This window comes from Miniopterus natalensis, chromosome 1 (genome assembly GCF_054644295.1).
Source record: "Miniopterus natalensis isolate mMinNat1 chromosome 1, mMinNat1.hap1, whole genome shotgun sequence".
NCBI lineage: Eukaryota > Metazoa > Chordata > Mammalia > Chiroptera > Miniopteridae > Miniopterus > Miniopterus natalensis.
The window spans coordinates 174,989,155-175,009,174 of record NC_142081.1 but is presented as its reverse complement, the minus strand read 5'-3'; the positions used below and the strand labels follow the sequence as shown (position 1 = coordinate 175,009,174).

General features: G+C 43.0%; 1 protein-coding gene across 1 annotated transcript in view; it reads right to left on the bottom strand.

Moving 5' to 3' along the window:
• CORIN (corin, serine peptidase) overlaps positions 1-20,020 on the bottom strand; it is a 178,767-nt gene that overhangs the window by 34,587 nt on the left and 124,160 nt on the right. Inside the window, exons 10-13 of the mRNA XM_087827585.1 lie at positions 19,285-19,392; positions 12,066-12,297; positions 8,270-8,415; positions 7,172-7,279 (exon numbers count right to left, since the gene is read on the bottom strand). Of these exons, the coding sequence (XP_087683711.1) occupies positions 7,172-7,279; positions 8,270-8,415; positions 12,066-12,297; positions 19,285-19,392 (594 nt within the window). The remainder of the gene's footprint in view (positions 1-7,171; positions 7,280-8,269; positions 8,416-12,065; positions 12,298-19,284; positions 19,393-20,020) is intronic.

Here is a 20,020-nt window from a genome sequence, read left to right as displayed (position 1 = left end):
GTTCACCTTTAACTGTTCCTTTTCCTTTCTGAACCAACACATAAGACTCATCTATAAAATGGTGAGCTATGTTTTTAAACAAATATGTCAAAACTACATGCATATTATCTAAAAATGTAATTTCAGTCCACACATGTAGAGGTCATCTGTGTGTGCGGCAAAAGAGGCCCCTCCTAAGCCCAATGCCTACAAAACCAGTTTAAGAGCCAGGTACGAAACCCATTACTTACTTTAGAAATGCAGCCAGAGATCTAAGGTTAAAAACTTACCAGTTAATTTGGAAATAAGCACAACTTGCGTCAGATTGAGACTATAAGCTTTGACTGTAATCTGCCCGTGAAATAGAAGCACATGTGATAAACTTAGTGCCACCTGAGTCTAAGGCAGTGGGTGTCATACGTCTGCTAAAACATGCCAGGAGTCTAATGTGTTCTTATCACCCCAGCTACACCCGTGGCCCTCACCAGGCTGTGAGGTGCATGAAGGAAGAGACCACAGGGCATTCGTGCCCGGGTACCTTTCACTCCTGCCGAGAACAGTGGCTCGCACTTGGCAGGCCCTCAACCCGTGTGTATTTTAAATGGAACTTCATTTAGCGTAAGGAACAAAGAGTCTCTCTTGTTTCCAGGAAAGACCATTTAGTTTAAGGTGACTGAGATGCAAAGCACTGATCAAATATGGAGTTTTTAAAAAAAATGCTATTCACATCTGACTTAGCACAAATAATTCACAGAAATTTCGTAGATGATTGACTCATGTTTCTTGAAATCTATGATAAGAAAAAAAAAACCCTGCTTTTTTCAAAATTCTTATTAAGAACAGTTATCAAAATAAGGTGCCAAAAGAGGAATTTTTACTATGAGCTAAATTATATTTAAAGTGTTTCAGCATTAAAAGTACTGGAAATAAATGGTGAGAGGAGCTAGCTGTACACTTGGAATGGTCTTAGGCCCAGGGATATCTATTTCAGGGACTCACAGGGATATTATTTGGATTTTCAGCTAGCGGAGGAGACAGACATCATCTGGAATGCTTGACAATGGCAGCCCCTGGGGTCCCTGGAGATCCGAGGAGCCGGAAGCCTGCCCTTCATGGCCTAGCTCCTGCCAAGCGGCACAGTGTGCTCGTTCCACCTCAGAGCAAGGGAAATCCAGACAGAGGTCTCAGCATCCCACGGTGCCCGCCAGGCTCTGAAGGCTGCTTCTCTCGCTACAACCCCACCATGTGCCCATAGAGGATGAGAGAAAAAATATAAGTCTTCCTGACTATTCACAAGATTCCCTTCCTTCATGTAGGAAGAAAAACATAGACTTTTGGAATGAGCTAATGAAAGACCACAAAAGTAGATCTTGAGACATAAGGCCTGCATCTCAGAAAGAGTAATGATAATAAGAGACACTTATTATCCACTATAAACTCTAGATCTGAGTTTTAATTCTTACAAGAACACCACAATGACAGTATTACAATCACCATTTTACAAGTGAGATTTAAAGAAAATAAATAAATGTCTCCAATTCCAGCCTTATCAAGAAAGATCCAGCTAGGATCCAGGCACAAGCCTTCAGTTATTGTCCTCCCTAAAGTGAGAATACACAGCATGCATGAGGTAGGCGTGAGGGAAGCACAGCTTCAGAGTCAGACACCTGGGTGTGAACCTAGCTCCGATCTCACTAGCTGTGTGACCTTGGGTGAGTTACTTAACTTCTCTGAACCTGTTTCATATCTTTAAAATGGTAATAATAATGCCTGATACAAAGAGTTGCTCTAAAGATTGAAGGAGCACTTGATAAGCATTAACTTACTCTTCTGTGTCTTCTCTTTTGTAATAACAGTTTGTGTGGCCTCACTCCTCCTTTGGAGAGTATGGTAAGTATGTATGAAGGAGGAGGGAAAGACGTTAATCACATGGAAGGTAGATTATTATTCTGTGAAGAAACTGCCCTCTGTTTAAAGCGACATTTTTGGTGTAATAATGTTTTACCTTTTATAAAAAAAATATATATATCTTTATTGATTTCAGAGAGAGGAAGGGAGAGGGAGAGACAGATAGAAACATCAATGGTGCGAGAGTCATTGACCGGCTGCCTCCTGCACGTCCCTGACTGCGGATCAAGCCCGCAACCCGGGCCTGTGCCCTGACCACGAATTGAACCTTGATCGCCTGGATCCTAGGTCAATGCTCAGCCGCTGAGCCACGCCAGGCCGGGCTGTAATAATGTTTTAAATGTATGTTTTAAAATGAAAAGGGTATGACTTCATTAAAAAGCAAAAACAGGTATGGATGGGATGGGATATTTAACGTAGGTGTAGGTTATGAAACCAAATAATTGTTGATGTCAGGATAACAACCACCTGGCACAGAGAGCAGGCCAGCAGTCACTCTTCAAGGCCACGGTGACCAGCTCATCCCAGTTTGCCCGGGACTTTCCAGATTTGAACGATGAATGTTCCTCGTGCTAAGAATCTCGCTCAGCTCAGGACAGACTGGGTGGTTGGCCAGCCTAGGTGAGCAAGCATTCTGCTGGGTTCTTCACTCTCATTTTCACAGAAACTCTGTGAAGCAGGGTTCCCAGACAGGGGCAGGCCCCACCTGAACTGGGGCACCTTTTTCTCCACCAAAAAGTGGTCATTATAGGTAAAGGCAAAAGCCACCTTAAAGCAGATGCTTGTACTGTCGGAGTCTCTGTTATGCAGATACAGTAAGTAGGTCCACTCCTTAGGTCTGCTCATTTGAGCCGCATGGAATAAAAAACATCTCCAGGGAGGAGCTGGTTGTAAGGGGAAGGGGGCGAGGCGTTCTGGGGCCTGGAACTAGCCATTTTGGACCAGCACCTGCCCCGGGAAGTGGCTGATCACGGGAAGAGTGATCACAGGTTCTGGAGCAGTGAGGCTCAGCCCTCCAGAGCGTGTGACCCTGGGCGATGAAGCCCCAATCTCACAATCTCAAAGAATGGCCACAGAGGACTCTGTTCCTGCCCCTGCGAGGGAGCCCAAACAGAGGACCCGCCTCCCCACTGACTCAGGGTCTGATCATCAGGAGTAGCAACACCAGCGCAAGTCACAGAGCTCCCATCGTCAACCAGAGTCTTAGAAGTCCTCCCAAGTCTCGAGTCACCTCTACGTTTAAGAGCACCATCCACATGTCATCTTCTCCAACATGTGAAGAGGCATGATAAAGAAATGTAAAGGGTTTGAACTGCAAGCAGGGGGTGCCCTCAGTGACTATAATCCTGGAGATGGGGGCATGTGCCCCCAAAACAAGTGCCACCTCCAGGACAAGCCACCTCCCCACCACCTATGTTAGTCATATGAATCAGGGACTTTGCCCAGCCCATGCTTTGGACATGACACGCCAGCCTGCTGTCCTCTGCCATAAACAGGATCTTGGTCTGTCAGAGACCAGACAATCTAGACAGGACTCCTGCCCTCAAGGGAGATCCCTGGGTGGCCTTCGAGGGGAATCTCCTCCTGGATTTCCCAGCACTGTGGCAGGTGGGTTCTTGGAGATTGCCTTCTGAGGACTGACTAACACATGTTATAAGCTTCCCAAACTATGGGCGATGAAGTGGGCGTTCTCTACATTTTACAGGTAAGAGAACCAAGGCCCAGAGAAGTTAAGTGACTGGCCAAAAGTCACACAGCCTCTAAGTGCAGAGTCAGGATTTAAAGATGCAGAGCACTCTGCCACTCCAGGCTGCCTGCCCAAGATACCAAATAAGACAGCAAAGGGTTAAAAAGTAGCAAAATATAGAGAGGGAAGGAGAATGACTCTCCTAACATGGAAAAATTAACCCTACTGCGTGATCAGAAGTCAAGCCTAAAGATTCAGCCAGAAAGCACGTTGTAGGTATGTGACATGATATGGACACGATTCTCACTCTGTCTCTGCTGGTCGCAGAGCAAGGACGGAGTCGGTCTCTCCCACAAGCAGAGGCAATGAGATATAAAGGCACTGAGACTGGCTGTTTAGAGTGCTAAAAAAAGCCCTTCTGTGAAAGAAATTACACAAATGCTATTAAAAAGTCCAAATAGAAAAAGTCTTTGGAAAACTCTTAAAATCAAGCAGTAAAACCCACAAATCTGAGTCAAAGGCTTTTTAAACACAGCCTGAGGGTGTTTTGACTCCGAGAAAAGGTTCAGGTTATATTTATAGTTTTTATTCCATTTGAGCCCAAGAGGAGATCAGAGATAGATGACGAAATGATTGTTAATTATTTGAAGAGAAATAGAAAGGCCCATAATCACACCCAGGCATTCGTACGGTCAATTTTCCTCCTGATGGTGTATACGTTCTCGTATAGAATAGTGACCAGTTAGGAACCACGGTGCTATATTCATGTAATAAAGGGTTTTATTTCTAAAGTAATATAAAGGAATTGTTTTAGTTATATGCTCATAATGCCCCATTGAGAAGACTTGCTGCTCACACCACAGCCCAGGTACCAACCACCTCGCTCCTGCTGGTAGCTCACCCAAATTGTGGCCACAGGTTTAGTGAAAGCTCACCCCCGCCTCACAAACTCAAATCTATAGCATGAAGGCAAAACTCAGAAACATAATCCCCTTGTTACTTTCCTTAGCTCTCGTTTGTTCTATGTCATCTGTGTTCATTTCTTTGCCCAGTTGCGCACCTTTTTCTCCACAGCCTAGATACTAATGCTTGGAAAATATTAGATTGAAAATCAGCCTTTTTCGTGCAGTTGCTCATTTCACAGACAGCCCCCTCTATATACTATAGGTCCCAGGAATGACAAACCATCAGCCTTCAGGACAAGGACGCCTTCTGTACCGACAGCGCTGATTCTATCGGTCACTCCCATTGTTTAGGCTTCCCTCCCATGACGCAATTCTGGAATGATGTGTTCAGATTTGCAAAATTCTTCCAAAGACTTGCCGAAAACATTTCTATTACTGACAGGTTTTCAACTCTTGTTTACATTAGCAATTACACAGGGAAAACGACCTCGACAGCAAAAATCTACCACGGAGCAGGAGACGACATAGCTCACCGCTACGTTCCAATGCATGTATTTTAAAGTGTATTTATTAACGGTATGCTCTGGCCACCATGTTTCCCTGCTCACGTGCTAAAAAGACACAAGCAGATTTCCAAAACATCAGTTATTTTATAACTAAATTAAAGTCTTGCTTTGAGGGGAAACGCAGCAATGTTGTTGGAACTTCTGGGGGAACTGCAGGTGTGAGAGAGCGAATAGTTCACTGTCGCTTTATTCAGTGAAACCTAAGCATTGATGTGCCTTCAGCTCCACAGCGGGCGGAATAAATCACACAGACCTGAAGCTTGGGGCAAAACCCAACCTCGCCAGAGCTGGTGGCTGCGTTGCCAGATGCTCTGTCCGTGCAGGCGCGTGGAAACAGAGGCAAACTGAGCAAGCAGGCAAAGTGGGGCCTGGGTGATTTCCCAAAAGTCCTCTTTTGAGACTTTCTCCAGGTGATTTCCTTATTTGATTTTGAGTGTGTGTGTCCACCCAGAGCATCGGACATGCCCATTCAAATGTGTGCATACACTTCAAGGGGGAATGTATGTGAATTTTTATTATCAGTCACTTTGGAAAAGGTAGTGAGTTTTCTCATGACTTGATACTGTTGGAACAATTAATGTAACTTCAAATGTATTCATCCCTCCCCACCCCCCCACCCCCCCACCCCCCCACCCCCCCCACCCCACCTTCTTTTAACTTTCCTTAACTAGCGTTCTCAGTAGTACCACTGATATTTTGAGAGTTTGCTAGGGATTAGACAATTTCTTCTATCATTTTGATTGTGTGATTAAAGTGTTGATGAAAACGCATTATTTACTTAGAAACCTGATATTTTAGGGTGATTTAAACCCTATAGTGCTTTGAATTTCTTTTTTTGCAGAATATATTCTAGACCTCAGATTTTTAAGTCTTGGTAAGACTATCTTTTTAAATTAAACTTTTACATTTCTCAAATATTTAGTACCCTACTGCAAATTTAGGTCTAGCTACCCCAGTAGATACCATGTAACCACTTTGAATCACCTAAAATAATCTGTTTAAAATTGCATCTTAGCATACCATCACCCATCAAAGTCATAGTTTAGCAAACAAATCCAATGGATTCTCAATGAATCACTCATATTAGGCATATTCAATGAGTTTTTATTTATTTTTCTGCAGAAAGGCCACAAACAAGCAAACAACAGTAGCTTTTCAAAACACTGTATGTTCCTCCCTAACAAAATTACCCCTGGTGATTGTATCATGTTCTGACAGCTCTAATTTTCTAGAGGATTCACTTATCCATATTTATAGCAGCTGATAGGATTTCAGTTGATTGATTGCGACATTTTGTCTAGACCAGAAGGCCAATGTTTACTATGGAAGATTCATTTGGGGGAACAAGGTAGTATTTACACCTAAAAGGCCAAAAGAATAAAATGATTTTAAAAGATATATTGCCTTATGAGCTTTTAATGGTAAAACAGGTGTCAATTTTTTTTAAAGCAGAATAAGCTAAGTAATCATAACCAAACTAGTCTTTGTACAGCCCTTCAATTGTTTTGCTTTTCTCCAGAATACTGTTTAGTAAAAAGCATTGTCCGTTTTTTGTTCCCTGACATTCTGAGGTTACAAGTACAAAGGTTTACAGAGAAATAAAATGGGAATTAGCTCCACTTAAATTACTATTGGCATTTCTGGCCTTTCCACAAGTGATTTTGGAGCTCAATGGCAGAAATGCCAGGAAGAGTTTATTCTTTGCCAACAGACACAAAATCAGAGAGGCCATGAAAATAAATCCCCATTAAATGAGAACATGGGAGCTTGCGCTCTGTTTCTGTGTATCTAGATGCCTACCTAACAACGGGAATCATACGCAAAGACGGATGACAACTGCTTTATAATCTCTAATAACAAAAATAATTCCTTACTTTAGGGAAGTGCTTCTCCTTCTACTAAGGGTTTGCACAAATATCATCAAGGTTATAAACAGAAGTGTAACTTAGGGAAAATCAAGAGATAACAGGAAAAACACATCAATTCATGCCTTGCCATTTGATAATTTAAGAAGAAAATATATTAGCACTCCATCCTAGTCACTACTTAAAATGATCAGTGAACAGTGGACATTATCCTAACCAGTTATTAGTATATTCAAGGAAAGTGCCATCTCACATACATACCACAGTTTTCTTCATCACTGTCATCGTCACAGTCGGACTTGCCATCACATCTTCTGGAGGCCATAACACACCGTCCTGAGCCACACTTGAAGTGACTAGGTGAGCATTCTGTTTAAAAACAATGAGATATATTACCGTCAATAAAGAGAAAACACAGATCCATCAGCTCATTTACCTATTTATGTGTGGAATGTTATCAAAAGGCTATTACTAAAGATAAGGCTGGTCCTCTGCAAAGTTGAAACAGCCAAAGTTAACGTGGCTTTCTTCTGTCTGCTTACTAGCATCTTCCTCCTGCATCCATGGCATCCCTTCTCCAGATCAGCTGTTCAATGTCTTTACACTTTCCAGTAATTAACTATCTTCTTGAATGGACATCCTAACATTTGCCAGGGCCAAAAATGTCCTGTGGAATCAATGCTTCTAACTACCCAGCTGCCATTAACATGTCACAGTTGTTTCCCATTCTAATCCTTCCACCTGGTGGATGGGTCCCCAATTCCATTTCTCTACCTGAAGATCCTATATTGCCAAGATCTCCTAATGCTTTGCACTTGAAGGAACCAAGGCCTAACCATTACCTTCAGAATCCCTAACGTAAGAGCAGTATCCATATATGATGGGCTCTGTGAGTTAAACATTGTTAAAATAAATACTTGGATTATTAAATTCATCTCTGCAATTAAAAAAACTGTATTTATTGATTTCAGAGAGAGGATGGGAGAGGAAGAGAGAGATAGAAACATCAATGATGAGAATCATCGATTGGTTGCCTCCTGCATGCCCCCAACTGGGGATGGAGCCCCAACCTAGGCATGTGCCCTGACTCAGAATTGAACCATGATCTCCAGGTTCATGGATCAACGCTCAACCACTGAGCAACACCAGCTTGGCTCTGCAACTTATTTTTAAAATGAAGCCTATGTCTAACAGGTGAGTACCAAATTCTTCAAAGCAATCAAGTTTGTAGATTCACTCACCTATGCAGTCTGCTTGGCAACTAAATAGAAAAAACAATAGCAGCAGAGAGACTTCAAAACAGTAGCTAATATATTCATCCATATTAGATATCCCGCTGAAATTAATTTAAAAATTAACCTTCCACGTCTTCATCAGGCATTAGGCAGGTTTGATTGTCTGAATTTTCCTCTGGAAACCGGTTGCAATCTGTGTCTTCAGGCCAGTGTAGGCCCACGATATCAAGAACAGATTCACAGCGTTCTTTGGAGTGTTTACACAGTGCTCTGAAAGAGCAAGAAACACAAAACATTAGAAGCAGAAATAACTACATCTGAAATGTATGTTAGGAATCTACGTAGGGTTTTAATACTGTGTGGGTGTCTGCGTCTGTGTGGTATGTGTCCTTGGTGTGTGTGTGTGTATACACGGGTGGGCAAAAGGAGGTTTACAGTTGTATGCAAAACAGAGTTTATTCTTGTATTATTATTTATTAATTATTGTATTATTTTCCATTTGAACAACTGTAAACCTACTTTTTCCCACCTTGTATATAGATGCACATACACATAACAGGTACTAGGGAAACCAAAATGAGTAATCTCTCTACAAAGGGAATACATTCCAGCAACATACTTTCATCAAAAGAAATGTCACTGCAGAAACAGAAATAGAGATTTGTTTTGTTATGTGTTTTATAGATATATTTTTGACATATAACATTGTGTAAATTTAACAAGAAAAACATCTTGATTTGATATGTTTATATATTGTAATAAAATCGCCGTTGTGGCTATAGTTAGCACACCTACCATGTCACATAATTACCATTTCTTTTCTTTTTTAAGTTTCAGAAACTTTTATTTTTTTAAATTTTTTTTTTAACTTTTTAATTTTATTTTTGTTTAAAATATTACAGATGCCCCTTTTCTCCCCCATGAGCCGTTCCGCCCTGCCCCTCCCCCTCCCCAGTCCCTCAGTTGAGCTCTAGGCTGCTGGTGTGATGACCGCGACACGGGACGGCTGTCTGCGATCACTAGCCTGCGCGTTGGGTCTCTAGGACCTATTTGTCTACTAGTCGCAAGTCTGTACCTGGAACAGCATCCAGGACACACATTCCTTTCTTCACTTTGCCTTTCTCATTTCCTCTCCTCTCTTTATTTTTTCAGACAGACACGTTCTCCAGCATTTTCGTTCCAAGCTGGGAAGCCCCCATATCGGTTTGGAGAGCCTGCCGCCGGTCGTGGACGATGCACCCTCGCTCGGAGGCCGCCCCCGCGAGCAGCCGTGCGGCCGCCTCAAGGCCTGCCTGGCTCACCTGGGGATTCGGTGCCTCCATTCCTCCAACTTAGACCAACACTGTTGCAAAACCAGCTGCTTCTCCCAAACCCACCTATGCTGAGCTCAAGCTGGTTAAAACAAAGTTTGTTGCGGTGGTTTTTTTTTTTAAAGAAAAGACATATTCAGCATTGTACTAAGTGCTTTCATTTGTGTTCTCATTTGTACCCAGAATATTTTTCAGCTGAGGTATCAACATGTCTCATGAAAGGGATCTTTACTTCCTATGAGGGGAAAAAACATAGTTTGCCTCAATACATCACCAGAAATTAGTTAAATTTTCTTTTAAAAAAGTAGACACATCTGAAGTAAGTTCTGAGGCAAACTTCTTATTTCCTTTTAAATACATTCTTATTTGTCAAAGTCTCAACCTTTAAACTGTAAGTTAATTTCAACAAGGTGGGGGATGATTAGCCATCGAATCAGGAAGTTTCAGAGAAAGTTCTGTCTGATTTAAGTCAGGACGAGACAGAGCATAACTCGAGGCTGGTTTAGCCGAGGAATGTGGGGAGAAGGCAAAGCCAAGGCGTCCCCAAATCTGTTTTGCAAAAATGGGAAGTTCAATTACTGTTTGATAACTTTCTGTTGGATTGAACAGTTTGTTGTAGATTTATAAAAAGTGCATATAACTCAACTGCTGCTATTTTAAATTACTCACAGAATGCCTAATTTATATGGAAGACTGTGTAGTGCCTGACTCTACCATTTCCTATTTTTTCTGTAAAGTGGAAATACTACGACACGCAGCATGCTAGCTGCAAGGGGCAGTGTCCTTACCATTAGCTCTGTGGTGCTCAGCCACAGACAGCAGCCCTGATAGTAGGGGTCTCCCTCAAAAGGTGATTTTGAGGATGAGATGGCAGAAGTACCTTAAAGTGTTTAGCACAAAGTAAGGGCTTGATAATGTTAGATTTTTCTGACTCATAACTTAAAAACTAATGTTAAGTAAACAGGCTTGACAAAAGCAACTATGTACTGCTTCATGAATATTATTAGTAAATTATTTTTGTTTTTCCTCTAAATAAATATCAAATTGTAAAATTCATTTTCATATCCACTGAAAATGAAAGGTGTATGAGTATGTGTAAACCTAAGAAACAGAACTAAAATATCTAAGAGAAGTTCACCAAAATGTGGACTGCAAAATGTTTCAGGATCAGTCTAATCTTAGGCATTTTTGAGATGAAATTTAAGCCTGAAATTATAAATTATATGTGAATATAAATTTGTTCCAGAGAATACTGCATTAGGGAAATTTTTATATACATATGAAAAGAAAGTCAAGTACAAGAATGTGTTAAGTACTTTTAAAAGCAATTATTCATTATCATTGACCTTGCCTAGGAAAAGGGAAATAAAATTTAGAAATATGTAACAAAAAATTGGTAGGTATTTTATTAGTGATACTTAAAAAAAAAAACTTAACAGAAATCTTCAGAATTATGTTTGCACAAACCAACATTAAGTTTTACTCTATTTGTATATATTATTCAGTGCCCCAAGTCATTTTGAAATTTTATTGTTTCCTGCCCCACTCTATAGGTGCCCCTTCCTTGTCATCCACTTGATATTCAGTATATAATTTATCGTTTTCCCATCTGTCCACCATATTGATATTATTGCTTTTTCTTAAACCTCTAAGTGACTTCTGATCCCAACATATGGTTTCCATAGTTACCACTCACAAGTAGACAAGCACATCTGCAGCCTGGCCCCTTGACGGAAACCAGCGCTGGGGAGAGCGGCCACCCGCTCCGCCTCGTGCACGCGCCTTCCTGACTGCAGCCCCCGCGTGGCACGGAGCCCGGACCCGCCGCTGAGCAGCTGAGTTCCTGCTCGGCCGTCAGGCCTGTGGCTTGTTCTGGGCTTACAATCAATAGGGAGCACTTTCCACTTATGCACATTCATTTACTCTCACAACAGCTATGACTCTCCTGATTTTACAGGTATGGGAACCGAGGCTGGGAGAAACTGAGGCAGCCGCTTCAGGCTGTACACCAAGTAGAGAAGAGCCAGGACTTGAATCAGGCAGTGGACTCCACAGCAGTGCTCTTAACCCATCGGATATCACTCACATCCTAAGTGCAAGCTGCATACTTGAAAATGTTGTCCCTTATCGCATTCAAGCAGGTAGAAAAATCGTCAGGGATGCGCATCCCGACCAGCCAGTGAAGCTGGCGGTGTGTCTCCTTCAGGCCACCCGTCGTGTCACATAGCTAGCCTCTGAGTGCTGTGAGAAGGCAGCACTTGGACATCAATGCCGCCAGAGGAAGAGGCGGATAGGTGGGCCCGGCCTTCTGCTAACTCACACCCTTAAAAACGCTTCTTGATCCACTAAGATGACACATGTGATTTTATTTGATTAAAGTACAGAAACTATTGTGAAAGGCAGTTCATACCTCCCTCGTCTGGTACTCCAGGAATGATTTGTCACTCAATTGTTCATTCTAGCATTCCTCCGCCACCTCTGGGATGTGTTACTTGTTACACACCGAGCTCCTTAGCAAGATACCGCTCTGTCTGAACTGAGACAAGTCCTCCTTCCCTTGGTTCTCCCCGAGGGAAAATGAGGATGTTTAGGAGGGACCCCCTGTATTACCTGCAAGGGGGGATACGCTGGTTTGTATTCACATCACACTTCGGTACCAAGATGGTGCAGGCAAAGAACATGAGATATTTGTAACAGTTGGTTTGAACAAGGGCAGGGAAAAGAGAGGACTCCCAGCTGAAGGATGCTTCCTTCTGAGTCCTGTGGCCAAGGTAATTTGGATAATTTGTATGGTTGTAGGGCAAATTCATGCAGAGTTCCAACGTAATCGGTTCACATTGACCTACCGAGGAAACACATACACAGACACATACGTATATTAATTTTGCATATGAAACAATTTCTTAAAAACTTATGAAATTAAAGTCTGCATTCTCTTTAAGGTAGCTAAGACTAGAATGCAAGCAGTATATAACATTGCTATCAAAAGATAAGCACTTGGTTAGTGAAGTGCCAAACCAAGATTCACTCCTCATTTCCGTACCCGTGGCTGCCAGCTCAGTGCCCAGCACGCGTGACTTAGAAAGTCTCTCATGGTTCCCTTTGGCCCGACTTATCCGAAAGCGGCTCTTTCATGATCCTTTCCCTCACTTCAATGTTTTCTTCTGATGTATTCATTACTTCTAACCTAGTATATTCCTTATCATCATCACAGCCATTAAAAAACAATCAATTTGGCTAAGTAGGCAATTAAGTGATTTTTCTACATTTCATTGTTGATCAATGGATTTAAACAGAAGGCTATAATATTTCAGGGGCAGAGCAGCCAAAGATCTGTTAGCTACCCACTGCCAATGAGATAAAATCCTTACCCATTAGGCTGGCACCCAACGCTATTCCATATTCCAGCCACACCCTAACTTTCCAGCCTCATTGCCTATGACTATCCCATTAGCAGTATTTCCTTGGCAATGCTGGATATTTTAAGAATTGCATGCTTTTGTGAGCCCGGTTAGCTCCTCTTTACCCCTCTTTTCTTGGCATACTTGTAATTACCCCTCAAATGCAGTCATGGTCCTAGCTGCCAGGTAAATAGAGTGCTCACTGCCTGGACTAACCTTCCCCATCAAGCTAACCCTTCCTCCTTATGCAGGACCTGTCATAAACACCTCTTCCAGGAAGGCTTCCCACCCCCAGTCTGAGTTCCCGCTTAGCGCCGTGGCATCTTAGGCGTGTTCCTGCCATACACTCATTGTTCTCTGCTGTATTCTTTACTCACTTGCCCCCCACCCCCACCCAAATGGAAGGTTTTTGAGGAATGAGACTACACTTGTTCATCTCAAGGTCAGCACCAAGGACAGTGGCAGAAGGAAGGAAGGAAAGGGGGGAAGAAAAAGCGTCAGGAACTATCTTAAGCACATACTATGTAAAAATAATAAAAAATATAGTGCCTTCCATTAAGGCACTCCACGACATTCACGGGAAGACACACATGCCAGCTGCTGTAGCAGAACGTGGACAGGCCGGGACAGTGGCAAGGAGCTCAGAGGGACAAGGTGGAGCAAGGGTGATTCAGGAAGCTTTCCAGGGGTCTGGGCCGGTTTAGGGGATGCCGTACAAAGGCCCCCTGGTCCCTCTCTGTCCACAGCAGACGTGCCGGAGAGGAGAGGGTAGTCAAGTGTCTTCCTAGAATCAGCTCAAGCAGACCAAAGGCTCCATGTCTTAGTAACAGTAATTATTATAATTATTTTACTAGGAAGTCGTATGCACGCAAACAGATTGACAATCAGAACTGGGGTGAAATATTAACACAGCTCCAGTGTCTTCAAGAATCTAAGGGCTTCAGAGAGATTATGTTGATAAGAAGCCTGGCATTGGCCAGACGGAAATCATTATGGACAAAGGGTAACAGACTCTCAGTTTACCGGGGAAGACGTGACATTGCAAAGTTGGCACAATCTCGAGGGTGAGTACAGGGTGGAAAGAAGAGAAAGAAACAGAGAGGGTGGCACAGCCTAGGAAATACAGTCAGCAACACTGTCGTAACTATGTGTGGTGCCAGGTGGGTACTGGAAATACCAGGGGGACCCTTGGTAAAGTGGATGACTGTCTAACCACTGTGCTGTGGGCCGGAAGCTAACATAAAACACTATGGAGCGTAAGCTGTCATTGAAAAGAGGGAAAAAGAAGGCACAGGCAGGGTATGGGGTTGGGTTGGTTTATCATTTCTTTGATTATGAGAGAGGGTGAACATTTGCATACTTTTATTGCAGATTGTTTTAAAAATGAATGTTCCTCTTAACAATCAAAACAATACAAAGATGCATAAAGTAAAAGTTCATCACCTCCCCACTCTCCGTTCTCTCCCTCCCGCACACCATGAGCTGAGCGGGAATCCGTGTGCTCGCTGCTCGTCTGCACGCACACAGGCCTCCCCACACACGGACGGAGGGGGTGTCTGTTTTGCCAACGCACACTCTGTGGGCAAGTTTGTTTTTTTCTTCTTAATTATTTATCATGACCATTTCTGAGTCAGTAGATATAGCTCAACTCTATACTTTTCCTAATTTTAAAAATGCAATTTCACAAAAATGGGATCATTCACATAGATTTCTGACGCAGTCTCATTTCCCTTGCATAGGCCTTTCCTTTCTCTCTCTTCCTCTACTGCCCTATCAAGTTTAAACTTTCTATTAGTGTATTTCATTTAGTTGATTAATAGATATATCATATGGGTAATTTTTCTCTCTTGATGTGTGGAGAACTAGTCGCTTTTTATTTGGGATAAGATATAACCTTTAAGTGTTTCAAAACCAAGGGGGATGAATGGATTAAGTTATGATCATTTATTATTCTGAAGATCTTTATTGAATGTGGTAAGATTAATAGAATCTTGTTTAATTCCTTCATAATTCATTCTTCACAGAGTGTTGAGTAAGGGAAACTCTCATGATATCTGTCAACCTTAAATTCTGTGATTGATGATACCAATAAGCTTTTTTATTGCGTTAGACTCACTCCCTGGCCTGGGTTACAACGGCCACTAGAGGGCAATCGTGTCACAAACATGTGAAGATGTTCATGTGCCACAGGACTCTTTCCAGGGGGAGTTGGATGCAGTGCCCGACACAGTATCCTGAACCTAAGTGGGATTTAATTTAACGACTATCTGTTGAAAAAACAGTGATACAGTTGGAGTCTCAGTGATATCCCACCTTTCAAAGTCTGAAACAAGATTTATTTACCTTAACCCAAAGGCAGGGTTGTTAACTAAACGCTGTTACCTCCTTGCCATGATGCAATACTCTGAAGCTACTGGAAATCATGTATTAAATGATGGTCATTTACTTGAGCCAATGTCACTTTTCAACACCCATTGGCATCTATAATATTCCAAGATTTATCCTTGCCTCACACTCGAAGTCTCTCTTTATCATTATTTGTTAATTGAGATATAATGGGCATATTATAGTAGTCGCGGGTGTCCAACTAAATGACTCAGCATATGTATGTTACTATTGTTAATAGTTTGATGAGTTATTATAAAGTCAACACCCTTGTAATTTTCACCCAGGTCAAAAAATTGAACTTTGCCAGGCATGCTCTTCATATACCCTGTCTAATATCAAGCTCCTCTCCCCTCAAAGTAACTACTGAGTTTCAGAGGCACCGCGTCCTTGCTCTTCTTTATAGTTTTATTACCTAAGAGTGCACCACCCCTAGTTATTACAGTTTAGACTTGCCATTTTTTAAAAACTTGTCTGTCTTTTAAGTCCCTTATAATATCTAGGTTCCCCCTCTGTGCCTTTATTTTTCCTTATAGCTTAACTATCGAAGAGCCCAGGGAGTGGGCCTGTAGAGTGTGCTGGAGTTTGCTGCTTGCAGGCTCTGTGAAGTTTAAACACTTTCCACTGTCCCCCCTATTTCCTGAGCACTAATGTCTGAATACAGATGCAGAGGCCTGGTTGGGTTTCATCCCTTTGGCAGGAGGCACTGTGGTGTCTTTCATCAGAAGACACGTGTCTGAGTCTTTTTTTTGTAACATCCGCAGCTGGAGATGCTCAATGCCTTAACCCTTAAATCGTTGTGTTACCAAATAGTAATATCCTAATTCAGTCACTTATTTTTCTCTTTCTGATTGTGAATGCTCTCATCTACTATTTCCTCCTTAGGACTAAAGTTCCTAACCATTATGATGTTTGGATCTTTACCACCCACCATGCTATTTATTCCTTCCAACTAGGGAGTGCAAAGAGAGGGCAGAAATTGATAAACCTTGGCAAATTAGTCAAAGAGCAAAGCTGTTCATTTCTCCCTTGGCGTTGAAGAAAAGAAAATGCATGAGTAGACACGTAGAACTAAAGGTTGGTGGAACACTGAAAAATTTGGGAGAGTCCCTGAGGCATGAAGTCATACCTGGCTTCAAACAGCCGTGGCGATCAAGGGAGCAGAGAGCGGGGAGACACGCGCCCAAAAGCTGCTCTCCCCACCAGGTCCCCCAGATGTCGGGACTGCATAGTACAAGGCAGAAGTGACGGACTAGCCCCTCCACACCAGGGGCAAGGATATGTCTGAATTTTGCCTCTGAGCAGGGCGCAAAGATATTAAAGATTCTGGGCTATGAGTCACTGAGGTGATGCTGCGATACTTCAAGCTGTCAGTACACGGTATCATCGGGCGTGTGGCTTGTAGGCCTTTTTCTATCACTGACATTATTACAGATGTCCCCCATTTTCCCCTCCTTTGCCCCCTCCACCCAGACCCCACCCTCCCTCCCTCTGGCCCTAACCACATTGTTGTCTGTGTCCATGGGCTATGCATTTATGTTCTTCGGCTATTCTACAGGCTAAAAAAAAAAAAAATGTACGCAGTTCTGGGAATCTGAGATATGCCACGCACCTTCCTGGAAAATTCAGACTTTTCACAACCAGTTCTGGGGATGCCACAAACCCCTGCAGCCTAGTCACGAGCAGGCCACCACAGCAGCAGTTCTCAACTGGGCTGAACACTGGAGTCACCTGGGAATTTTTTTAAATACTGATGCCTGGGTCCCACCCAGTATATCTTCGGGGATCATTAGAAAGTTACATAATATTTTATAGGTTGACAAGAACCAGTGTGTTCAAGGACTAGAATCCCAGCAAGCCCAGTGAGGCACTGGCTCCAGCAGACAGAATATCCGCATTCTCCCAATTCACACTCTCCACGGGAAGGAGCCCGAGAAAGAGCCCTGTGTAGTCAAGACTCAGAATCTAAGTAACAACAGCCTCTCCCGTGATAGATCTTCAGATAATTAATCACTTTTCAAGTGCGCAAAGAGTTTCTGAGAGGAGACGCTAGCAGTCCATCTTCTCAGAACACCAAGCACATGCCTATGATCCTGAAGCTGTTTGAAAAATAAGGCCCAACATCTTTACTCCCAACTGGAAGTCAGGCGTGCGCACTGCTCTAAGTAATGGGACCGGCGGGACTGGGGACCAGCGACTAGCCCGGTGCCTGCGCTCAGAAGAGGGGATGCAAGTGCCGAATACACGTGGGGGGAGCCAGGCCAGAGAGTCTACGGTGAGTGGGGAAGCTGACGAGACAGCGGGACACCGGGGAGCCTGCGTGTATCTGAAGAAAATAAAGCAAAGCAAAGCGGTGACGACTCCGCACTGAACGGCTCCCGCAGGAGCGCGGGGACCGTGTCTCTCCTTTTCGCCATTAAAGCGCCCAGTGTCCACCCCGCGCCTGGACCGTTGTACCATGCCGTAAATATCGCTTAAATGTATGAACCAGAGCTATCTAGTACCTTCCACAACTTATTTTTTTGACAGATAGCATACTTTTTCAATTTTAATTTTGAAACATTTCAAATATAGAGAAAGTACGGTAACATAATCTTCACCAAAACGTGACACAAGCTCTTCTGACTTGTTTTGAGTCTAACAGTAAGTGCCATTCCATATCAGACAATGCCCAAAACTTTAACAATAAACACCTGTCTTTGAGATCACACTGTCAACTGTTCCAATTCACTCACCTCAAGTTCAAGGTGAAGTAAAATAATTCTGAAGAAGTTCTGGAGCAGGTTGGGAGGTAACCGAAGTGAAACAATAGTCCCAGAACATACCTATATACACGCACACACATAAATACATATACGCACACATATGCATACGCACATACGCACATGCACACACACTTGAACCAGTCTAGAGTGAGCAGTGGGTCTCCGTGGTCAGGCTGATACCTGCCTGCGCTGCTCACTTTTCACGCGGGAAGTGGGGGAGGGCTGGCTATGGTTTCGGCCAGTTATTAAGCGCTCGTGAAAACAGAAGTCCCGTCAGCTGGGTTTCAGTGGCTGCCCCCCTCGAATTCCTTCCCAGCCACTGTTTCTACTCCTTGAGACTCCCTAGTGGTTACAGGGCAGCCCCGGATTGACCCAGAAAGCTCCACATTGACCCAGGGAGGTCACCAAGTAAACCTAGGGCCCTAAAACTGGGGCAACTCCAAGGACCCAACCCCTTCACTTTTTCACCCTCTCAGCTTCCCATGGCCTTCAACTGAGACAATATGTGTTAAAAGTCACCTTCTTGCCAACTGAAAGCTGACAGACCTGCTCCCAAATTTCAAGCCCCACACTGAAGGTGAGACCAAAAATTAATTAGAAAAAGTGAAAGAAGTGAGTGTCAGAGTCAGAGTCTTTCGAGGCTTTCTGAATCATTTCAACTCCCCGTGAGAGTCTACACGGCCTTCCCTACACCTGCCCATTCTGCCTCCCCGAATGATTCCTCCTGAAAGCCAGGTCTAGAGAGCCCCCTGTTTGCACCCTTGGAGCTGTTACATCGTCACCAAATCATCAACACAACGGCTGCAAGATCATCCTAAATCAGCAAAGTTCCTGGAGAGGTGAGAATAAATTGTATTAAAAGAACAGACAGCCAACGTTTTATGAAGCTATTTAGATGAACTTCACATTTGCTTCTGGAATAAAGTTTCCATTTTTGAAGCTGGGTTTTAAAGGGGAAGAAAGATAGCATCTGCCTGCAGAGGGAGCCAAGAAAATAATATATAGGAGCCAATGCTGAGGTGAAACTAATGGTAATGATATTAAGCAATGCGGATTTATAGCCCATTCACAACGACACACGTTTGTTTCTTATTTCAGTTCATTAAGACATTTTGTTTCTTTTCTGCTACCCCATGCAAGCTTTAAAAAAGAAAAGGGAAATAGATACATATACTTTTGGAGGGATTCCAGACTTCAGCATTTCAATGTCAATGCGAAAGAACAAAGCCAAATGCACATCCTGCCGCGGGGATTGCATTTGTCAGCTGCTGTACTTACTACAGTTATTCAGACTGTTGTTGGGGTCACAACGAGAGCTACCAGCACATGAATCAAGGCAGGAATTGTAGAGGCATGTTTGGCCGCCTTCTTGACATGGAGTCTGACCTACAGAGGGGGAAAGGCACATTCGCTTTCATCATCTGTAAACTCCTCACACTAGGGTATGAAGGATGGAGAATGTCTGGTGGAGCTGAGGAATGACACAACTTTAATTTCCTTCCAATTTCTCCAAAAATGCTGAACACATGTTGAATAGGTGCTTTCTGGGTTAGTTTTCCTGGCAGCTAAGTGAGACGCAGTTATTCCAAAAGGATTCTGTAGGAATGAAGAAATAAGAGGCAACCTATCCTAAAAACAACCAAAAAAACACCAAAAACAAAACAAAACACAAGTGGTTGCTGCTTTTAATGAAGAAAAAAAAGGTAGTGTTTTCTATTTACAAGGATGTATATACTTGATTACAAAATAGTTTAAGTGATTGGAGGGAGAGGCCAATATAAAGATTCTGAAATTTTGAATATTAAATGATGTTATTTTAAAGACTCATTTGCTCCCAACTCTAGTCTTCCCACTAACAGAAAATGCTCTTCCCAGTGCTAAGCAGGGCGTCGCCCCAACACGGTAAGGACACTTTGTCACGGCCCAGGGCCCACGCAGCCGTCACCCGTGTTTTCTGTCTGCCCTTGGAAAGCGTCGCTGGCCTAGCCCTGATGACCTGAGAATTGGGTTTCTT